The sequence below is a fragment of the Suncus etruscus genome, chromosome 1 (genome assembly GCF_024139225.1).
Source record: "Suncus etruscus isolate mSunEtr1 chromosome 1, mSunEtr1.pri.cur, whole genome shotgun sequence".
Taxonomy (NCBI): Eukaryota; Metazoa; Chordata; class Mammalia; order Eulipotyphla; family Soricidae; genus Suncus; species Suncus etruscus.
In genome coordinates, this window is record NC_064848.1 from 173,746,996 (window position 1) to 173,771,462 (window position 24,467).

Below are 24,467 nucleotides of genomic sequence, written 5' to 3' on the forward strand. Positions count from 1 at the left end.
CAAAGTTTCTGTGTTTTGTTGCTTTGGGCCACACCCAGCTGTACTCAGGGCTTGCTCCTGACTTTGCACAAAAGGAACCACATGGGATGCTTTAGATAGGTACCAGGCCAGCCTAATGCTGCCCCAGAGTCATTCTTTTTGATTTCTCAAGAGTCTACTTTGCATGTTTGTTTTTGTTGTTGTTGTTGTTGTTGTTGTTTTAATGGTTTTTAGGCCACACTCAGCAGCACTCAGGAGTTACTCCTGGCTCTGCACTCAGAAATTGCTCCTGGCAAGCTCGGGGGACTATATGAGATGACGGGAATTGACCCAGGTCCATTACGCATCGTCTGTGTGCAAGGCAAACGCCCTACCACTGTGCTATCGCTCTGGCCCCTCTGTTTTTATTTTCTTTTTTTTTTTTTTTTTGTTTTTGGGCCACACCCAGTAACGCTCAGGGGTTACTCCTGGCTATGTGCTCAGAAGTTGCTCCTGGCTTGGGGGACCATATGGGACACCGGGGGATCGAACCGCGGTCCGTCCAAGGTTAGCGCAGGCAAGGCAGGCACCTTACCTTTAGCGCCACCGCCCGGCCCCTGTTTTTATTTTCTTAAGCAAGAATATTACTATTAAATCCAACAACCTAGTCTGTTTCTTTTCATTTCTTTTGTTGTTGTTGTTTGTTTGTTTTTAATGCTTTAGGGGTGGGCTAGCCCAACAAAGCTCAGGGCTTACCCCTGGCTAGCTGTTCAAGGATCATTCCTGACTGATTCCATTCAGGGACTACTGGTAGCTGCTCAAGGAATGATATGAAAGGCCAGGGGTTAAACCTGAATGGGCCAATACAAGGCCCATTTTAACCTGTTTTTGCCTTTGGTTGTGTATTTCATCTCACAAATATTGTGGTTGTAGCTCTCATCGTTTATACCTAGAAACCCTACCCACTGTACTATTGCTCCAGCTGCCAATGTTTATGTCAGTATTTCTGTCTGAAATTTTATTAATCTAAAAGTTGCAATTCAGAATATGGTGTGAATTCGATTCCTGATACACTAATACACATATTCATCAAACTTGACCCTGTTTGCTCCGCTGTTTGCACCTGGTAGATCTGCCAGACTATAACCACCAGTGATTTCTGGCCAAACCACGTTCAGGTATATATCAACACGACACAACAGCTGTTAAGTCCTGATGAGACTGGTGAGAGTAATACCAAGAAGTGGTCACCTCCCACCTAAGTAGGAAGTTTGCTGCTTTGGAAAAAGGGAATTAGGTCAGGGAAAGGACTACCATGACAATGGTAGAAAGACATGGCCACTCAGGACTAGGACAGTGTTCTAAAAGGTGGTAAAATGATATGCATGACATCCTATCAGTTACAGCATTATAAACCAAAGTGCCTAAAGAAAAAAAAATGTGCCTCTGGCAGGCTGTGGGGGAAGAAGAGAGGACAGTGGTGGAGAGAAGTGAGCACTAGTGAAGGGACTGGTGCTCTAACTCTGTACCTTGGAATTCAATCATAAGTAATTCTTAACTTTGTAATTCAGATGATGCAATAAATTATACATAAAAAGTCTATAATTATATATTATCTTTATATGCATTATATACTTATATAAATTCAAACATTTAATTTTAATAAATTTATAAGCACCAATAAATATTTATATAAATTTATATATATATAGTGGTAACCTCTAGCAATCTGGGAAGCATCTATGTGAACACCAGGACTCCCCTTCTCGACGAGCACTATGACCACAATACGTGTGCGCACACAGATGAAGTGCACAAAAACAGGTTCAATCATAACTAAAGATCCTTGGTCAGCACCTAGGCTAAGTATGGGACCCTCAGTGAATACAACTCAATGTGCCAGCACCAAAGCTAGGTGTGTGTGACCAGGTCATCACAACCTCAAGAATAACAATAAGAAGAACAATGAAAGGCAGCAGATTTCTCAAATCAAACATTTTGCTGTCTGCATACCAACAGAGGTTTAAATGGGGGCTCCACCTTCCGAGCTAGCAGTTCTTCCCAATTAATGTGTCTGAAGAATGGATGAGCCTAAGAAAAAATGAGCAAGAAATCAAGAAGTCAAGACTTTACCAGATTCACAAATTAAATGCCTATTTAAGTTAAAAATTACAAAATAAACTATACGTAAAAGCAACTACGTACAACCTTCACACAATCTTAACAATAGCATCATCTTCCCCTCAAACCACTAAACATGCCAATCCCTACTTGAACTTCTCCAGCATCCCCAGGACCAGCTCCAAGGCGAGAAGCAGCATTTCTTTTCAGCAGCTTTAAAGGAAAGAAAAATTGATAAACCTTACTTAGTCCAACTGCTTATTTTTTCTTTATAGAATGATTGCTACTTTGACGTGAGAAAATACCATTAATTACTGTAAATACTGTCTGAAAATAAAAATATTTAAATAATGTATGTCTCTGTCTTCACAAACTAGACTTTTATTTTGGGGAGGGGGCACACACAGTGATGCTCAGGAGTTACTCCTGGCCATGTGCTCAGAAATCACTCCTGGCTTGGGGGACCATATGGGACACCAGGGATCAAACTGAGGTCTATCCTGGGTCAGCCGCTTGCAAGGCAAACGCCCTACCGCTGCGCTATCGCTCCAGCCCCCACAAACTAGACTTTTAAACTCATTATCTGACTATAGTCTTTATTCAGAATAGAGTTGGTTTTTGGGTGGGGTAGGGAAAAGGCCACCCAGCTATATTTAGGGCTTACTCCTGGCTCCATGCTCAGGGGTCACTCCTGGTGGGCTTGAGGAACCACACAGCATACCAGGAATCAAACCCAGGTAGTCTATGTACGAGGTGCTTTACCCACTATCACTCCAGCCCCTATTCAGACTGCATTTTAAATTCTACTTAAATCCTAGTAATTAAAGTTTAAGGTTTGTGTGCCTATTTAAGAACCCTACCTTTTTAAGCAGATCTCTGGCTTCTTGTGTGAGGTAGGGAGGCAAATTGAGTTTACATTTGAGGATTTTGTCAATTGTTTTCTTTCTATTCTCTCCTGTGAATGGGGGCTAAGAGTAAAAAAGAGTGACAAAAATTAGTAAATAAAATAGCAAATTTCAAATAACAGCACTATCACTTCCTAAATTAGTTAAGCAGAGGTCAGAAACTTATGCAGTAAAATAAGTTGTCTTCTAAAGACCTACAGTAGTTAAGCAATAGAACAGGGTAAACTGAAATGTCATGAGCGGTACTAAGCTGCCACCATATATTTTCTATATGATACTTGGTGAATCAGATATGCTCTGTATCTACATTTATATAATATGGACAGTATTAGACATCTGCTTCATAGCACTGCAATGATACAGATCATTTAAATAATTTTAATCGTTTTACATTTGTTTTGGGACTTTACCAGTAATGGGCCTTATTCCTGGGCCTGTGTCCTAACGGTGTTTAAGAGACTATATGTAGTGCTGGGGCTTGAACCTGGGTAAGCTGTATACAATGAAATGGCCTTGTTGCACTCTCTCTCAGACCTCAAATGGAATGTTTTGTTTTGTTTGCATTTGTTTGTTATTGTTTCTTTTTTTAGGATTCACACCTAGGGGTGTTCAGGTATTAATCCTGACTGTGAAACAAGGATCACTCCTGGTGGCGTTTGAGGGACTATATGGGATCACAGGGATCAAAACTGGGGCAGTTGTGTATAAGGCAAGAACTCTATCCACTGTTCCATCATTCCATTCCCAAAATCCCAAAATGAAAAGTACAAGGAGCCAATACTAATAAAACACCATTCATGTTAAATTTTGGAAAACCTAAGCCCAATCATAGTTTTTTGTTGTTGGTTTTTGGGTCACACCTGACCATGCTTAGGGTTTATTCCTAGCTCTCCTGGTGGGCTTAGGACTTTTTTGGGTGCCAGAGATCAAAACTGGGAACTGGGTCAGCGGCATACAAGGCAAATTCCCTATTACAATCTCTCCAGCCCCATTGAATTTCCTTTTTTTTTTTGGTTTTGGTTTTTGGTTTTGGAGTCATACCCGGCAGTGCTCAGGGGTTACTCCTGGCTCTACACTCAGAAATCACTCCTGACAGGCTCGGGGGACCATATGGGATGCCGGATTCGAACCACCGACCTTCTGCATGCAAGGCAAATAAATGCCTTACCTCCATGCTATCTCTCCGGCCCAACCCACTGAATTTCTTTTTTTTTTTTTTTTTTTTTTTTTTTGGTTTTTGGTTTTTGGGTCACACCCGGTAACGCTCAGGGGTTACTCCTGGCTATGCGCTCAGAAGTTGCTCCTGGCTTGGGGGACCATATGGGACACCGGGGGATCGAACCGCGGTCCGTCCAAGGCTAGCGCAGGCAAGGCAGGCACCTTACCTTTAGCGCCACCGCCCGGCCCCAAATTTCTTAAAAGTACAAAATATATGCCTTGGGTTGAATACCTGGCATTAAAAAAAAAAAAAGGTGGGCCCGGAGAGATAGCACAACGGTGTTTGCCTTGCAAGCAGCCCATCCAGGACCTAAGGTGGTTGGTTCGAATCCCGGTGTCCCATATGGTCCCCCATGCCTGCCAGGAGCTATTTCTGAGCAGACAGCCAGGAGTGATCCCTGAGCACCGCTGGGTGTGGCCCAAAAACCAAAAAAAAAAAAAAAAATTAAAGGCACAAAAAGGATCACGTGCTACAGTGATTTAATAGCCACTCAGAACAGATTATGATACATGCATGCATGCAACTTTTAACTGTGCACCTACTGCTCCAGTCAGCATGTCATACATTAATGCTCCCAAACTCCACCAATCCACAGCACGATTGTGGCCACTTCTCATCAATATTTCAGGGGCCCTACAATGAGAAAAATAACAAACCTTAAATATTGTTCCATTTACTTACCATTTGAAACAGAATTTATAAACAATATACAGAGCATATCATATCATTCTACAGAAAACTTAGCACGTCATTAAACAGAGAAGTTAGCTATTACTACCAAACCAGTTACATTTCTTTCAAGATTCAGCTCACATGTATTCTATTGTTCCACAAAATGTGTGTGTGACTGTTCCATCATGAATAGATTCTTTGCATAGTCCAAAGTCTGTTAGTTTCACATGACCTACAATAAAAGAGTATATCATCATTATCCTAAGAATTTTAAATATGTGCAGTCTGAATGTAACATATATGGCAATAATCTACCCTTCTGTGTACTTTTTCTTCTTTAACTTATTTTTTTATTTTATTATTTATTTATTTATTTATTTTGGTGGTTTTTGGGTCACACCCGGCAGTGCTCAGGGGTTATTCCTGGCTCCAGGCTCAGAAATTGCTCCTGGAAGGCACGGGGGGACCATATGGGACCCTGGGATTCGAACCGATGACCTCCTACATGAAAGGCAAACGCCTTACCTCCATGCTATCTCTCCGGGCCCCTTTAACTTATTTTTAAAGAATATCATGATGCTAATAAAATGGTATGCTAATTATTTATTTAAGATCAGAATATCATCAGTAACCTTTTATCAAAGATGGGGCTTTATCTAGTAAAGAGAAAACAGGAGAAAAAGTAAAATAACCCATCTAAGGCTCAAACTTTACCTACTACCTAAATTGTGTATAGGTGGAATGATACATGGCCCTTTTACATCTGTCTTTTACACAATGGTATGATTGTACTTCAAATATGTAGATTTTTATCACAAGTAAACTGTAATTGTTAGTTCTTAAAATGGCCTCAGGATTTACAACAATAATTATTCTGCCAGATGAGAAAAAATAATGAAATTGCTATATAGGAGTTTGGAAAGACACAAGCTTTACATGTGGGAGTCCCAGGTTCATCCTCTGGCAAAACACATTACTTTAAGCACAGAACACTGCCAGGAACAACTATAAATCAGAATAAAGTATAGCTGATGAGCATGGTCAAAACGGAAAGAAAATACTATACGGTATGGCCCCAACATCCTGTCTGATCCAGAATGAAAAACTTGTCATCTTATATAAAGAATTTTTTCAGTCAATTAGTTTTTTTGTTTGTTTGTTTTTTGGGTCACAACTGGCAGCACTCAGGGGTCACTCCTAGCTCTACGCTCAGAAATTGCTCCTGGCAGGCTCGGGGGACCATATGGGACACCAGGACTCAAACCACCATCCTTCTGCATGCAAGGCAAATGCCCCACCTCCATGCTATCTCTCCAGCCCCCAGTCACTTAGTTTTAATAATCATTACTGGCCCTAAAAACAAAGGGATAGCCCTGGGTTGATCCCTGCCTGGCATCAATAAAAAACAACAAAAAAGAAAGCAAAGGGACCAGAGAGCAAGAGCAACTTGTATATGTTATGTTATTGAAAATATCTATTAGGGGCCCGGAGAGATAGCACAGCAGCATTTGCCTTGCAAGCAGCCGATCCAGGACCAAAGGTGGTTGGTTCGAATCCCGGTGTCCCATATGGTCCCCCATGCCTGCCAGGAGCTATTTTTGAGCAGACAGCCAGGAGTAACCCCTGAGCACTGCCGGGTGTGGCCCCCCAAAAAAAAAAGAAAAAAAAATCTATTAGGGGCCGGAGAGATAGCACAGTGGTAGGGCATAAGCCTTGCATATGGCCAAACCAGGTTCAATTTCCCAGCATGCCATATGGTCTCCAGATCCTGCCAGGAGCAATTGCTGAGATCAGAGGCAGGAATAATCCCTGAGCACCACCAGGTGTGGCCCCAAACCAAAAATAAATAAGAAATAATAAAATATTCATATTGGCACTGTCTATATATGAGAATTGTTAACTACTTCAAGTACCACTTTATAAACTATCTAAGGAGCAGAGACTGACAGCAGGCACGATTGGCAAATTGCTCCTTGACAATGAGAATGACTGTGAAGTCTATGTAGCCCAAATTATTCTCAAGTAAACTGAAGTGCCCTTTCTTAGTGTCCTTGCACTGTAGCACCATGCAGTTGTAATCAATATTGTCTTTGCTATAGAGTATTATTATGTTTGTCTGATTTTTGTTTCAGATGCAAATGAACAAGAAAAAAACTACTGTATGAGCCTGAAGAGATGGTACAGTGGGTAGGGATCTGCCTTCACGCAGCTGACCCAGGTTCAATCTCTGGCATCCTATATGGTTCCCAAGCCCACCAAAAGTAATTCCTGAGCACATAGCCAGGAATAACCTGAGTGCTGCCAGGGGTGAAAAAAGAAAGAGAAAAGAAAAAAAACTTACGTCTACAAAACACTTTATTTCCAAGGCTATACAATACATTTTTACTCAATTCTAATACTTTTCCTTTCTCTTTTTCTTTCTTTTATTTTTTTTTTGGGGGGGGACCACACCTGGTAATGCTTAAGGGTTATTCCTGGCTATGTGCTCAGAAATCACTCCTGGCTTGGGGGACCATATGGGACACTTCTGATTCATCCGTCCTGGCTCGGCTGAGTGCAAGGCAAATGCCCTACCACCGTGCTATCACTCAGGCTCCTCCTTTTTCTTTCTTAAAACATTAATAAAATTTGTCCTGTAAAAGTGTTTTTATAATATTTATGTATTCTCAGCATTAAAGAGAACTCAATTTATAAAGTTATGCCACTATCTAATATAAGGGGGAAAAAAATCAAAATTTGTATTTGTATTGGTTTCTGGCTCTCTTCCCTTTATGGAATTGAAAGAGAATGACAATCTGGGGCCACAGAGGAAAAATAGTACAGTGCTTGCCTAGCATGTGGCCAGCCTGAGTTCGATCCCTGGTGCCCCATATTGTTCCCTAAGCTCTGGAGTGGTCACTGAGCAAAGAGCCAAGAGTAACCTTTGAGTATCATTAGTGTTGCCCTCAAATACAATCAGACAAAAAAAAAAAAAAAGAAAAGACAATTTACAAAGAGTAAGGATTAAGCCCCAAAAAGGCAGCTGAGCAGACAATTTTCCTTAAATATCTCCCACCCCCACTTAATGTTATCAAACTTATACCTAAATTCTTAAATTCAAGCAAGTATCATGATGCCATAATTTCTAAAGGAGAAATGTCCAGATAAATACATCTAGGGCTTTAAAAATGACTATGACCTATGTGGGAGGATTTTAAGATGATTATTTACTATAGAATTGTTTACTGTATATCTCCACCTTGGTGATTAAGCATGATATTCTCCGGCTTCAGGTCTCTGTAGATGATCCCCTTTTGATGTAAATGCCCCAAAGCCATGGAAATTTCTGCCAAGTAAAAGCTGGAAACAAAAGTGATTTAATAAAATTAAAAAGATTAATCTACTCAAAGCAGCTTATGTATGGAGCAAAATTCCTTGGGGAAAAAAAAAACAGACATGCACCAAAGACAAAAATTAGTAGGGGTGGGGGTGGGTGGGTACGGGGAAAAAGAGATGGCACAGAATACTGCCAAAAGGCACAAACAAAGACATTTATGGTTCACTTATTTAGTGACATTATATACACTGTTTTAATTGATCATTAGAAATGTTAAAATTGCAAAGTCCAGAATAATCCAAACTGTCAATGGTCAGGTTTTGGTCTAAGAATTGGTCTGATAGTCAATCAGAACAAAGCAAATTTCTCCCACCCACCCCCAATTTTAAAATCCCCAAAGAAATAGGAACTTGATTTGTTCTTCTCAAAGATTAAGTCTAGTGTCAAAGGATTCTTTAACACCTGACCCTTAATAGCCCCCATATCCCTTGTGTAATAAAGCTGCATATTTATAGTACAGTTCATACCCAGCATATTCGCCCTCCCTCCTGCCAGCCAGCCCACAACTATAAACTGTGTGACACTCAAATTTATCTACCTCAAAAGAATTAAGGGCTGAATCAACCCTGTCTGGATTCGAATAGCACAAGGCACTGCAATACTGGCTGCATAACAATGTTGCAAGGCTGCAGATTACTCCAGGATGGAGAGGGTGTGTCCTAGAGGACTGAGGCAGTTTCATAGCCAGCAGGACCACAAACAGCCTCCAATATAACTCAGAGAGCCTCCTCCAAAAAAAGGTACTTCATCCCTAAGGCTCTTTAAATGCAGCTTCTGTGTTAGAAAAGGCCTGAAATCAAACAATGGAATGCAGTTTGGTAATTAAGGTCACATTTAAGTGTTTTCTATTCAATTAACGTATAGGATAAACTGATTTTACTGTTACCCATACTGTCATCTCATAAAAAGCTCTGTCTATTTTTAATTTGAAGCAGGTGCCATCCTAAGATATAGGAGGGTAGATCCCATCCTGGCCACAGAATCAATTCCACAGATGATGTGTGCAGACTTACTCACTTCCCTAAGACTGCACCTTGGGAACTGGAAAGTCTAAAAAAAAAGAGGAGATGATTTCTGATACTTTCCATTGTTCCACACATAAAATTTCACTGGAAAACCACACTCACCCACAGCCAAAGCAGGCAGCTTACCAATTCAAGGAAAGAAAGCCCCAATTAGAGTGGTGCTGTAAGGAACTGGCGTGAAGAGCGGTCCACCCAAGGCCTGGGGGCAAAGGAATGATGTGACCTCTAATAGCTGCCCAGTCCCAACTGTTCTCCCCCTTGAACTCTTGAGTAGCTAGCTGACTGGCTTCACAATTTATCGAATCACTTGGCTATCCACAGTGAGAATAGTACTTTGCTTTTAATTATATAAGTCATTACCTGAATCCAAGCAAACATGAAAACTTTACTTACCAGGCTGTATCTTCCATAAATATTCCCTCTCTTTCTAACTGCATAAATAGTTCTCCTCCTGTAAAAATAAATAGTTAGGATAAAAACCTTTATTTCCCATCCACTTCTAATGAACAGATCTGTCCCTCAAAAAATGGGGGATAGAGGGGTGAAGAGATGGTATAGCAAGGAAGGTGCTTGCTGCATATGGTTCGCCAGCACTGCCAGAAGTGATCTGAGTGAAAGCCCAAAGTAAAGCTGAGCTAGACTGGGTATAGCCCCAAAATCAAACTGAAATTAAAAAGTCCTAAAACAATTACAGATTTTAAAATGAAGTCCTCAGGATTCTATTTTCAGCAGTGAAATGTTTTAGAAGTTTAGGTTTTACTTCTATATAAACTTAGACTGTTTAAAAAAAAAAGTCCTGGGACTGGAGCAATAGCACAAGAGGTAGGGTGTTTGCCTTGCAGGTGGCCAGCCTGGGATCAATCCCAGGTATTCATATGGTCCCCCAAACCTGCCAGGAAAAATTTCTGAGCACAGAATCAGGAATAATGCCTGAGTGCCACTAGATATGGCCCAAAAACCAAAAAAGTCCTGATAAAGACTTCTTTAACATTTTTTCCATTAGTCAAAAGTGATTATGTATAATTAACTATATAATTTAATTATATAATTAAACTTTATACAAGTAAAACAACCTTGCAAATTATTGAAGAATCATATTCTATTGTTTTTCAAAGCTATTAACCTAGATAAACCTGGCAGCAGCCTTGTAAAAAACATGGCTGAGAATCTTAACACGCCTCGTAAAAAATGTGGCTGAGAATCTTAAAACACACACACCTCCCCCACCCTCCATATATTGGGGGACTCAGTTATGCCCCAGAGTGCACAGGGCCTCTCCTTGACTGGTGCTGGACAAATTCTGAGTTCATATTCAGGGGATACTCTGAACTCAAGGATGGCTCCCTGTGGTGCTTTGGGATCATGTAGTGCTGGTTCACTAGGGCCAACATAGACGAAGCATGTACTCCAGTCTTTTTAAGTCATTTCCTGTGCCCTCTGCAACATTCTCCACAACAGTTCAGAAAAGGTGCCCAGGAGATAATTCAAACAGATTGAGATAAACAGGCAAGGGCCCCTAGGCAATGAATTCTTGAGATAGCAAAGAATTCTTGGGAAGTAGTAAAAGTTCTTGGAATATAATAAAACATGAGGATTTGGGCCAGAGAGATAGCATGGAGGTAGGGATTTGCTTTGTATGCAAAGATCGGTGGTTTGAATCCCAGTATCCCATATGGTCCCCCGAGCCTGCCAGGAGTGATTTCTGAGCTTAGAGGCAGGAATAACCCCTGAGCGCTGCCAAGTGAGACCCAAAAACAAAACAAAACAAAAAACATGAGGATTTAGAACAAAATAACTCTAAATCTAAATTGTTGCTTATGATAAGACCCTTACACAGTGCTTTTGCAGCCCAGAGAAGGTTGGACTCTCTTCTAAGAGAAATCCCTGAAAAGCCTAAAATCTAACACTGACTTTTCTTTACTGCAAAGAGCAATTCCTCACTCCAGCCTGTATTCACAGCTCCCTAAGAGTAGGAAAAAAACTCCTGCACTAGGCAGAACAGGTGAACGAGATATGGCCTGATGGCTGCTTAGTAAGGCTGGTGGGACGTGCCATGAAGAGGATCATAGCTCACTTTCATCAGTCCGAGATTTATCCAGTTAGGTGGCAGAGGCGGGAGAAAGAAACTAGCAGGTTTCTTTTGTGGGACTGCAGCCTCTCTCATCCCCACTTCACATTAAGTTACCTGGAGACCTCCACTGGTCTCACAACAAAAATATATATAGCAAGAAAAAGGCCTGGACTCCATCCCTAACAATGTATGGCTGCCCCAAATATCAGAGAGAGTAAACCAGAGAGAGTAAACATTATGCAGTGTGTATATTCCCATAAATCACAACACACAAAAATATAACTGTGAATATATATAAAACTAAAGAAACAAACAACTGTGCTAAAATAAGCTCCTGGAATCTAGCTGGGTGAATCTTTCTGAGAACTGTTTGTACTTTTCTCACCACTTTTGTTGCATAAATTTGAAATTATGTCAAAATAAAGTTACAAGAAAATAAATGACAACAGTTATCAAATGTTACTAAATTCTACAGCTTTCTATGTTATAGCTTCCAAGACTTTTGTTGTTTTTTTGTTTTGGGGTCACACCTGGCAGCATTCAGGGGTCACTCCTGGCAGGCTTGGGGGACCATATGGGATGCCGGGATTCGAACTGCCATCCTTCTGCATGCAAGGCAAACACCCTACCTCCATGCTATCTCTCTGGCCCATTGTTTTGTTGTTGTTGTTGTTTTTTTAAGAAAACTGCATGTGCCAAGGTGTTAGTACAGCAAGTAGGACATTTGCCTTGCATGTGGTCAACCCAGGCTCCATCCTTCCATTACATAAGGTCCACTGAGCACTGCCAAGAGTAAGTCCTGAGTCAGAGCCAGAAATAACCCCTGAGCACCTCCAGGTGTGGCACAAAAACAAAAATAACCCTACAATGTGGGAGGCCAGAGAAACAGTATAGCTGGTAGAGTTCTTGCCTTGCACACAGCATTCTGGGGTTCAATCTCCAGCATCCCATATGTCTCCTGAGCACTGCCAGGAGTAAATTTTTGGGTTTTGGGCCACACCTGGTGACGCTCAGGGGTTACTACTAGCCATACACTCAATCAGAAATCGCTCCTGGCTTGGGGGACCATATGGGACGCTGGGGATCAAACCCAGGTCCCTCCTGGGTCAGCCACATGCAAGACAAATGCCATACCATTGTGCTATTGCTCTGGCCCCCTGCCAGGAGTAATCTGTGAGCATTGATAAGGGTGCCCCCTCAAAAACAAGAACAAATAAAAAAGAAAATTACAATGTCTTTGCTGAAAATAAAGATCTGTGATCTAATGATATGGAGAGCAACACGTTTCTAAGAGATGTTAACTCCTAAAAAATGTGAATGCCTTCTCAGGTAGATGGTATAACCTATCAATAAGGCAACCTCAACCAAAAAAACCAAATAACACCAGAGCTTTACAACCAGTGATTCACACTTGCATTATGATATAATTAACACAAATCGCAACACTAGCATCAATATGTTAAGATGGAGCCCAAGTCTGATCCTGGCATCACAGTCTCCAGCACTGCCAGGGGACACAACCAAAGGGGAAGGTGCTAAAATTCAGGGGCTAGAGATGTTACTTAATGTTATAGCACTCACTTGTTTTGCATATGTGAAGCATAAGATCTGATTCCGAGCACCACATGATCTCCCAGTACTTATTGGAAATAACCCACAGAAGGTGTAAATCCAAACCACCAACCACCCACCCCCCAAAAAATAAGAGGAATTAGGGGCCAAAGTGATAGCTCAGCAGTAGGTTGTTTGCCTTGCACACAGTTAAACCAGGACAGATCTGGGTTTGAGCCCTAGCATCCTATATGGTCCCCAAGCCTGGCAGGAGCAATTTCTGAGTGCAGAACCAGTAGTAATCCCTGAGCAATGCCAGATGTGACCCAAAATACCAAAAAAAAAAAAAAAGAAAAAAAAAAAAAGGCGCTTGTTTTGCACACTGTCAAACCCTATTTGATCCATGACACACAGCTTATGGTCCCCTGAACCTCACCAGAAATAACCACTGAATATAGAGCCAGGAATAAGCCTTAATACTGCCGGCATAGCTCAAAAATCAAACAAAATTTTAAAAACATTCACTAGTCTACAAGGACCAAAGAGCTAAGCTCAAAGAGTTAGAGCTCATAGATTCGATTCCTGGAACCATTCAGAGCAACAGAGCAATGAACCAGAAGTTTCTCCAACACACTACAAGGTGTGTTCCCTACCCAAAAGACATATAAAAATATTTATCCAGGGGCCAGAGAGATAGCATGGAGGCAGTGCATTTGCCTTGCATGCAGAAAGATGGCAATTCAAATCCCGGCATCCCATATGGTCCCCTGAGCCTGCCAGAAGAGATTTCTGAGCATAGAGCCAGGAGTAATCCCTGAGCACAGCCGGGTGTGACCCAAAAAAAAAAAAATTTTTTTTTAATCCAGGGGCAGAGAGAGCACAGCAGTAGGGTGTTTGCCTTGCATGCAGCCAATCCAGGACGATGGTTTGAATCCCACCCGGCGTCCCATATGGTCTCCCACGCCTGCCAGGAGTGATTTCAAAGCAGAGCCGGGAGTAACCCAAGTGCCACCAGATGTGACACACACAAAAAACTATCCATTATAAAAAAATATTTGGTTAGACTGGAGAGATAGCATAGAGGTAAGGCATTTATTTGCCTTGCATGTAGAAAGACGGTGGTTCGAATCCCAGCATCCCATATGGTCCCCCGAGCCTGCCAGGAATGATTTCTGCCAGGATTAACTCCTGAGCGCTGCTGGCTGTGACCAAAAAAAAAAAAAACAAAAAAAAATATTTGGTCACATCTGAATTCTTATGTCAACGTTACTTTCCAATTTTAGGAACATTGTGGAAAAGATGTTTTCTATGGAAATTTTTTTGACCCAGTTTCTGGAGCAAATGCAAATAGTTACACCAAATTATATATACTGACCGCTAAGATACTCAAGGATGAGGTAGAGTTTTCCACCAGTCTGAAAGGCATAAATTAAATCCACAATGAAGGGATGCTTTACTTCCTCCAAAATATTTCGTTCTGCTTTTGTATGAGCTGTATCTTTAGCATTTCTTACGATCATTGCCTAAAGGAAAAGAGATGATTCATAAGAACAAAATAGATACTTTTATTTCATAGTAACAAGAACGCTTATGCATTTCTTGCCAATATTAAACTATTAATTATGGTACTCACTTAAGACTGAGATAGGGTAAAGGAAGATATTCACTTATGTTCATCTGCTCTCTCTATAGTTTTGTAGTCAACACATAAATGAAAAGGGAAAAATTTAAAATAAATCTGTAAACACATTACACTTAGTCATATATCACTATTTACTTTGCTGTTAATCTCTATATCAAAAAAAAAAAATCAGAACAACAGGAGTCTCCCACTAGAGAATCCCAAAATTTTAAGGAAGAGAACTAAGTTGAGGGAGATAGGTCTGAGACAGTCTAGCTGAATAGGGTGACTCACAGCATCTGAAATGGCAAGAACTCTTCCTGGAGCTGGTATCATAAGCTATATCACGAAAAATTACTAAGATAAAATTTGGAGAGTAAAGAAAGGCATTCCCAGTGAAAAGAGGCCTGATAGGAGCCAGAGAGATAATACTGGGACTCGGGGCATTTGAAGTGTAAGCCATCAACCATGATTCAGTTCCAAGCATCAGATATGCCCCCCCTCCCCCAAAACTACCAGAAGTAAGTGCTGAGCACTACTGGGTACAGCTCTCTAAAATAAAACAACAGGTTGACAGGACAGGACATCTCTAAATGGAAATCTCTAAATAGTTCTGAATAACTAGAAGTGAGCCAGAGAAATAGTACAGGGTTAAGACACTTGCCTTGCATGTAGCCAATGTGGGTTCAAACCTGTACATTTGCTCTCTCCCAGCACCATCAGAAATGATCCCTGAGCAGAGCCAAGATTATGCCCTCTGTGGGTGGGCCCCAGAATAAAGCAGCAAAAATAAAATCTGAGTATGATTAGAAGTGGTTCAATTAAACTAGGTAACTAGGCAGAGGTCAGGAAATAGAAGACTTTAGATACCTAGGCAAAGAAACTGAAAGCTGTTTCGGTAAAGATTAAAAAAAAAAGTTAAAACACTGTGACATTTGCCAGAATCTCTTCCTTTCTTTAACTCTACAGTCTCTTTAGCTGGCATCTGAAAGGATTATTTTCTTATGTTAGGGTACATACATTTCTTATTCTGGGGAAAAGGCCCACGTTCAAATTGGGATGCGTACTTTGCTCTTCCCACTGATAAAAGTCCATGTTCTCTTCTGAGTATGTACCTTACTCTCTTTTTCTCCCTTATTTCTTCACAACACAAAAACAAAATTGTCTTTTTTTTTTTACTTTGTTTTTGAGCCATACCCAGCAATGCAGAGACAAGAACTGCTGGAGGTGATCAAGGAATTATATGAGTTGTTGGGAGTTGAATCTGGGTTAGCCATGTGCAAGGCAAGCACCCTACCTGCTATACTATCTCTCTAGTACCTTCAATTATCTTTTAAATGAAGTTTTCTACTTAACAGCAGTATATTTTCAGAACAAGGCTCCAAACATAATCTATCTTCAGTAAAACTAGGTGACACAATCATCCAACACCTCAAAAGGTGAAGACAGAGTGAGAATAGAGCAGTGGTACATAACTTAGTAGAATACATCGAACCTAAATCTTGCAAGGAGGATTAGCACCAAAGAAGCTAATTCCATCTTCAGAAACCTATCAGGATTCAAAATGAGAGAGGGGGGCCAGAGAAATAATACAGAGATTAAGGTGTTGCCTTTGCACACAGCCAACCCAAGTTCAATTCTGGCACACACAAACACACACCCGTATGGTTCCCCCAGTACTGCCAGGAATATGGCACAAAGCCTGGAATAAATCCTGATACTACTAGGTTGGTCCAGAAACAAACAAAATAAAAATTAAAGGTGATGCTAGGGACATGGCTCAGCAGGATAGCCTTCAACTTGAGTGTATGAGTAAAACTCTCTGGAAAACCCCTAATCCCGTTTAAAAACAAAACACACATAACACACACACACACACACACACACACACACACACACACACACACACACACCCCTAATCCCATTTAAAACACACACACACACACACACACACCCCACTATCTTAAAAGAGGAACCAGAGAACCAGAACAATAGCACAGTCGGTATTGTATTTGACTTGCATGTGGCTTACCAGGCTCAATTCCTGGCATCCCATAAGGTTCCCTGATCACTGCTAAGAGTACTTCCTGAGTGTACAGAGCAAGGAGTAATCCTGAGTATCAATGAGTGTGAACCCAAAACAAAATAAACAAATACAGGGGCAGGATATTTGCCTTGCATGAGGCCAACCTGGATTTGATCCCTAGAATTCCATATGGTCTCCTGAGCCTGCCAGGAATGATTCCTAGAACAGTAAACACTGAGCACCACTAGGTCTAGCCCATAAACCAAAAACACAACAAAACAAAACAACAAAAAAAATAAGATTATATCAAAAAATCTATAAGAAACATCCAACTAAGTGCAACTCTCATAGAAATAGAAGGGGTCAAAATTTTCTAGAGCCAAGGGGCCAGAGAGATAGCATGGAGGTAGGGGGTTTGCCTTGCATGCAGAAGGATGGTGGTTTGAATCCCGGCATCCTATAGGCACTCCCCACCCCCCAAGCCTGCCAGGAGCGATTTCTGGGCATAGAGCCAGGAGGAACCCCTGAGCACTGCCGGGTGTGACCCCAAAAAAAATAAATAAATAAAACCAGAAAATTTTCTAGGGCCAGAGAGCCAGTATAAAGGAAGGGCACTTGCTTTCCATGTAGCCTACTAGGTTCTAGTCCTTCACCCCAAATGGTCCCCTGACTAATACCAGGATGATTCCTGAGATCAAAGTCAAGAGTAAGTAAGCCCTAAGCACCAAGTGTGTCCCCCCTTACCCCATAAAGAGGTAGAAATTTAAAAAAAATAAAAATCATACCAGAAAAATTTTCTAGAATCTAAAAGACTAATTTTTTTGGTGTGTTACTGGAGATGAAATACACATGCAAGGCCACTTCTATCACTGAGCAATATCCCCAGTCATAGAATAGAAACCTAGGAAAGAGTTAAATACAAGAGTAAGGGGGCTGGAGCAATAGCACATCAAGCAGGGTATTTGCCTAGTACATGCCAACCTGAGTTCAATCCCCTGAGCATTGCCAAGAATGACAATAAGCCCAGAGTAACCCCTGAGTACCAAAAAAAAAACAAAAACAAAAACAAAAAACCCAAGAAATAGAGTAAAAATCGCAGCAGGAGAGACAGATCGCTGTAATTTCTTAGAATATTAGAAATAAAATCTTGGGCCGGGTAGGTGGCGCTGGAGGTAAGGTGTCTGCCTTGCAAGCGCTAGCCAAGGAAGGACCGCGGTTCGATCCCCCGGCGTCCCATATGGTCCCCCTAAGCCAGGGGCGACTTCTGAGCACATAGCCAGGAGTAACCCCTGAGCGTCAAACGGGTGTGGCCCAAAAACCAAAAAAAAAAAAAAAAAAAAAAAAAAAAAAAAAAAAAAAAAAAAAAAAGAAATAAAATCTTGATTTTCCATAAGAACACCAAGAGAGGTTAGGATGTTGCTTTACACACAGCTGACCCAAGTTTGATCTCTGAATCCCTGAGCACAGAGCCAAGGGTAACCCTTGAGCACTGCTGAATGAAGACCAAAAACAAAAACACAAAGAGACTTCTCAACAGAATCATTCAAATCTAGATGGAAATGATGCAAAACCCTGAGATAATTATTTTCAACTTCAAAGCCAGATCTAAGTAAGTATAAAGCCATAAAGCAGAAATTCTCAGGTCAGAGAGAGTTTAGGGGTTATGGTGCTTGCATGCATGTGGCTGACCTGACACCATATAATCCCACACACAACAACAGGAAGTGTCTACTCCCACTTCAAACATAGAACTGGGAGCATAGAGCTTAGTATACACTACTAAGGTATGGCCTCCAAATCAAAAAATAATAATATAAGGCCGGTGCAATAGCACAGTAGGTAGGGAATTTGCACTGCACAGGGCAGACCTGGGTTCGACCTTCAGCATTCCATGTGGTTCTCCAGGCTTGTCAGGAGTAACACTTGAGGGGCGAGAGCGGTGGCTCAAGCGGTAGGGTATCTGCCATGCACACGATAACCTAGGACGAACCAGGGTTGGATCGCCTGGCATCCCATATGGTCCCAAGCCAGGAGCGATTCCTGAGTGCATAGCCAGGAGTAAACCCTGAGCGACACTGGGTATGGCCCAAAAACCAAAACAAAAACAACAGCAGCAACAACAACAACAATAATAATAATGGAAATTCTCAAATTACAGTATTTCAAAGTTTAGGTTTTTTCTTTTTTTTTTCTTTTTTTTTTTTAAATCTTTTTGTCTAGGGAGATTGTTCAAGGGCTAGTATGCATCCTTTGCCAGCAAGAAGCTGGGCTGGATCCCTGAGCACTGCTGGGTGTGGCCTATAAACAAAATAGAGACAGAAAAACAAAGTATGAGAGACAGAAGTTAAAGCTCTTGCCTTGCACAGCCTACCCAGGTTCAATCAATCAAATATGTATGTTTACTTCCCAAGCACTGCCAAGAAGGATCCCTGAGCACAAAGCCTGAATTAAGTGTGGATGTGGGTCCCCCAGAATTAATATTTACAAAAATATTTTAATAAATTAAAAATATATAAATAAGCTTTTATCTTTATGCACTCTTCAAATGCAGGCTGTAGCCGACGAACAAAAATAAGGAAAGGAGCCAGAGTGATAACACAGAGGCAGGGCATTTGTCTTGCCCACAGCAGACCTGAGATGGTCCAGGTTTCAATTCCCAGCATCCCATTTGGTCCCCTGAGCTTGCCAGGAGTGACTTCTGAGCGCAGAGCCAGGAGTAACCCCTGAGCACTGCTGGGTGTGTCCCAAAAAACAAACAAACAAAAAAAGGGAACAGAGGCTGGACAGACAGCAGAGCAGGTAAAGCTTCTGCCTTGTATACAGTAAAGTCAAGTTCCATCCCCAGTATCACATGGTCCCCAGAACACTGCCAGGAGTGATACCTGAGCACAGAGCCAGAAGTAAACCCTGAGGACTACCAGGTATAGCCCAAAAATAAGCACCAAAAACAAGGGCATAGACTGAGAAAAAGAAAGATATACTACTGGGGGAGGAAAGGTCCAACACTGAAAGAGTCAAGGGGATTCCTTGGGCAAAACCTAGCAATGACACATATTCTAGAAAGCTACAAGTACAAATGAGAACAGGAAAAAGTTCTGATAAAATTAAATTAAAAAATATGGGACCGGGACCGGAGAGATAGTACAGTGGCATTTGCCTTGCAAGCAGCCAATCCAGGACCTAAGGTGGTTGGTTCGAAACCCGGTGTCCCATATGATCCCCCATGCCTGCCAGGAGCTATTTCTGAGCAGACAGCCAGGAGTAATCCCTGAGCACCGCCGGGTATGGCCCAAAAACAAAACAAACAAAAATAAAATGGGGCCACTGTGCTATCTCTTCGGCACCTACCACTTGCTTTTTAATTTGAATGACTGTAGGCTGGAGAATAGTGAAGTGGTTGGCATATTTACAGCTGACCCTGTATATACAGTTTGATCCCTGGCAACCCATATAGTCACCTAAGTTCCACCAAAAGTGACTGGAGTGCAGAACCAGGAGTGACTTTGATCGTAGCTGAGTGTGGCCAGAAAAAATAAATTAAAAAATTAAGTTAATGGAACTGGAAAGATAGCATAACGGTAGGGTGTTTGCCTTGCACGCAGCCAACCGAGGACAGATAGTGGTTCGAATCCCAGCATCCCATATGGTCCCTCAAGCCTGCCAGGAGCGATTTCTGAGCACAGAGCCAAGAGTGACTGCTGAACAATGCTGAGTGTGACCCAAACAAACAAACAAAAACTCATACGGGTTGGAGTGATTGCACAGTGGTAGGTTATTTTTGTCTTGCATGTGACTGACTCAGGATGGATCCCCAGCATTCCATAAGGTCCCTAAACCTGCCAGGAATGATTTGTGAGGAGAGCAAGGAGTAAACCCTGAGCAACGCCAGGTGTTACCCCCCCCCCAAAAAAAAAAACCAACAACAAAAAAACCCAAACAAACAAAAAAATAAAACATACAACTGGAGTGATAGCACAGTGGTAATTGTGTTTGCCTTGCATGCAGCCAGTTCAGGACAGAGGGTGGGTTGAATCCCCGCATGTGGTCCCCTGTGCCTACCAGGAGCGATTTCTGAGTGCAGACCCAGGAGTAACCCCTGAAAGCCACCAGATATGACCCAAAAACAATAACAACAACAACAAAAATCAAAGAATTTAAAATTGGTCTTTCTATCTTCTAGAAGGAAAAATAAAATAGAACAACAATTTAATATATCAATTTAATATTCTCAAAGAACTTATATTAAGTCAGGGATATTTTTTTTTTTTTTTTTTTTTTGGTTTTTGGGCCACACCCGGTAACGCTCAGGGGTTACTCCTGGCTATGCGCTCAGAAGTTGCTCCTGGCTTGGGGGACCATATGGGACACCGGGGGATCGAACCGCGGTCCGTCCAAGGCTAGCGCTGGCAAGGCAGGCACCTTACCTTTAGCGCCACCGCCCGGCCCCAGGGATATTATTTTTGACTGAGTCAAAAATGCAAATTTTATAGCAATGATAAAATATAATGAGGGCTAGAAAGATAGATCAATGGGATAAGTGCCTGCGTACATAGAAGGTCTGAGTTCAATCCCAGCAGCATATGGATCCTTTAGTACTGCCAGGAGGGACTCTGGACACTGCTGGGTGTACCCTTAGTACAGTGGTAGAGCCTGAACACTGCCAGATGTGACCCTTAGAAAAGAAAAAAAGAAAGAAGAAAAATGAAGAATTCTTGGGAGAAAGAAGAAATCACCTTTTTAAGCACCTTCATGGCAAATATTTTCCCAGTATTTGCTCCTGTTACTTTTCGTACTTGAAAAACCTAGACAAAAAAAAAAATTGTAAGCCAAATTATGCTAGTGGCACTCCTTATAACCTACTTACAAGAAACAAATGATACAGCCATGTATGGTCTTATAAAAAACAATACCATTAAGGATCATAAGCAAAACGATGAGCTAAACGAGCCAATCATACTATAAAGATTAGGAGAAATAACGACAGGAAACTTTTCCTGTAGGGTTTGCTGCCACCTGGAGGCAAAATTTGACAATGACAAATGTGATGATAGTTACTTTACAAATAAAATTTACTTAGAAAATTTATCATTAAGGTTCTCAAAACATAGTATCAACCAAAAAATTTATAAACTATTTCATACATTTTTGCAACTATCCAGAAGATGTCTCTAGAATTGTTTTACATAAAAATGATTAATAATAGTTGAAGTTTCATTTACCTTGGCCTTAAAATGGCTATTTAAAATAATTTCAAACCACAGTCAAATTAAAATAAGTGAAAACTCAGAGTGATTGTGTTACATATTCAGAATTAGAATATATTATCATGTATCCTTGGGGGCCAGAGCAATAGCACAACGGTAGGGTGTTTGCCTTGCACGCAGCAGACCCAGAAAGGACCCAGGTTGGAATCCCAGCATCCCATATGGTTCCCTAAGCCTGCCAGGGGCGTTCTGAGTACAGAGGCAGGAGTAACCCCTGAGTGCCACCGGGTGTGGGCACTCCCCCCCCCCCAAAAAAAAAAAAACGAACAAAAATATAATGTATCCTTGGAAAGTAAAGATATTGCTCAATTAACTGATGCTTTTCCTGTATGAAGCCCTGGATTCTAACACTAGTAAACTACTCCACCAAAACAAATAGAATGTGTCCACAAGTCATATTACAAATGTTATTCTTGGCAAAAACTAGAACTATACAATAACAGAGTTTTTTAAGTTAAATCTAACACTTGAATCAACTCTCCTTTAAGAGACAGTGGCAAATAGGGCCAGAGAGATAGCATGGAGGTAAGGAATTTGCCTTGCATGCACAAGGTCAGTGGTTCGAATCCTGGCATCCCATATGGTCCCCTGACCCTGCAAGGAGTGATTTCTGAGCATAGAACCAGGAGTAACCCCTGAGCGCTTCCCGGTGTGACCAAAAAAAAACAAAAAACAAAAACAAGAGACAATGGCAAAGTGTAAGTTTTTGTGGACAGACCATGCAAAGATGTGTTTATAACTTAAGACAGTTTTGGATAAAATTATAAAACTTCATTTTTCTTCTCTCCTCTCATATTCTTCAGTTTTCCTAAGGGAGTCCTATTGTTCCAAATAGTACAAATCAAAGAAAATTAAATCAGATGGGGTCAGAGTAATAAAGCAATAGGGCTTTTTCCTTGCATGCAGCCAACCTGGAATGGAGCAGGTTCGATTCCCAGCATCCCATATATTCCCCAAGCTTGCCAGGAGTGATTTCTGAGCACAGAGCCCGGAGTAACCCCTGAGCACTACCAGGTGTGACCCCAAAACCAAAATAAATAAATAAATTCAGATTAAGGCCTAAGGAACAGGCAATGTAATGTGCCATGCCTATGGAAAATAAGTAGTAGTTTGTTTCAAATTATTGTTCCTCGGGCCAGAGTATTAGCGGGTAGGGTGTCTGCCTTGCATGTGGCCTACACGGGTTTGATCCCTTGCATCCCATAGGGTCCCCAAACCTGCCAGGAGTGATTCCTGATTACAGAGGTAGGAGAAACCACTGACCAAAACTGGTGTAACCCTAAAACAAACAAAAAAAAAAAAAAAGGAAGAAGAAGTTTGTATGGTAGGGGAAAATGTAGCTCAGTACATCCAGGTTCAAATCCTGGCACCATATACTAAGAGAAAAGGATAAGTTCAGAATGTTAGGAATGAATCCTCTAATTGACTACCTGACTGTTTAGTGTGTTATGTGTAGGCGTTTACATATATGGTATTTGGAAGAAAAGAATTACTATGTGTCTCTGCAGTGATACCAAAATATGTAATCATATCCTTTGCTAATAAGCTAGCAAAGACTAAAGAAACTGCTAGAAACAAGTATAAAAATCAATCTATGCAAAATAAGAAAAGAGCTCTCGTCATTTTAAAAGTACTTCCTACCTTTCCATAACCCCCTTTACCAAGTACCCGAAGTAGCTCAAAGCATTCTGGTCTGATTTTTTCTGGCCCTCTGTTCACACTAGTTTCTGAGATTTCGAATTTCTCACAATGTTCCATGCCACTGAGGAGAAAAGCAAAACCAAAAGTAAATTTGCAAAAATGTTAAATTACCTTCAGTATACTATTAGAAAGAAGAGAAATGTAATTCAATCAAGAAAAAAAAGAGCAAGAAAGGCATGAAGGCAAATTTAGTATCTGTGCTCTACACTGATTCAGTGACAGAGGTCTAGATTACGATGGCATACTACTTGTTTGCTTATTAGCATTTTTATAAAAGGTACTATTATTTTTGCAAACAGGCACCCCCAAACTGAGGCAAATTAGAATAACTATCAATTCAAGATGGAAGAAAGTCTGCCAGTTATTCAAATTTAGTCCGTTCAAATACTTATTCAGGGGCCTGAGATGTGGCAGAGCTGTAGAGTGTTGCATGCTTGAAGTAGGATAAGCCCCTAGGTTCTACTAGACACTAAGGGGGAGGGTAGTATATGCAATTAGGTAGGAATTAGGCAATTTCATTTGGCAACTTAGCATAATATCAAGGAGCTACTGAAAAATACCCATATGTAAATATGTAGTCATGTTATAAAACTTCGTTCTAATTTATCTGTACATTTTCCAAACATGCTGGATTTAAAGATTTTCAAAAGGTGGTAAAATTCTGCCATTTAAAACCTTTAAAAGTAAAATCAATTTACCACTACCCAAAAAATTTTTACCTGGGGAGTGATATACATTGACCACTAAACAGAGCACTAAATACTTAAAATGCCCCATAAGTCTCTGTTTAAATGAGAGAAAACAGGGCGAGAAAGAGTATAGCCAGCAGAGTACTTGCCTTGCACAGAGCTAACCCAAGTTTGACCCCCTCTATATGGGGGAGTGATCCCTGAGTACAGAACCAGGAGTAGCCCTGAATACCACCAAGTATTACCTCCTCCCCAGCACACCCCAAAA

General features: G+C 41.1%; 1 protein-coding gene across 1 annotated transcript in view; it reads right to left on the reverse strand.

Annotated features, from left to right (window-relative positions):
- RPS6KB1 (ribosomal protein S6 kinase B1) overlaps window positions 1-24,467 on the reverse strand; it is a 49,130-nt gene that overhangs the window by 9,129 nt on the left and 15,534 nt on the right. The window contains exons 3-12 of the mRNA XM_049771776.1: window positions 23,451-23,571; window positions 21,279-21,347; window positions 14,274-14,421; window positions 9,670-9,727; window positions 8,114-8,214; window positions 5,017-5,107; window positions 4,746-4,836; window positions 2,940-3,047; window positions 2,230-2,292; window positions 1,972-2,049 (exon numbers count right to left, since the gene is read on the reverse strand). Coding sequence (XP_049627733.1) covers window positions 1,972-2,049; window positions 2,230-2,292; window positions 2,940-3,047; window positions 4,746-4,836; window positions 5,017-5,107; window positions 8,114-8,214; window positions 9,670-9,727; window positions 14,274-14,421; window positions 21,279-21,347; window positions 23,451-23,571 — 928 coding nt within the window. The remainder of the gene's footprint in view (window positions 1-1,971; window positions 2,050-2,229; window positions 2,293-2,939; window positions 3,048-4,745; window positions 4,837-5,016; window positions 5,108-8,113; window positions 8,215-9,669; window positions 9,728-14,273; window positions 14,422-21,278; window positions 21,348-23,450; window positions 23,572-24,467) is intronic.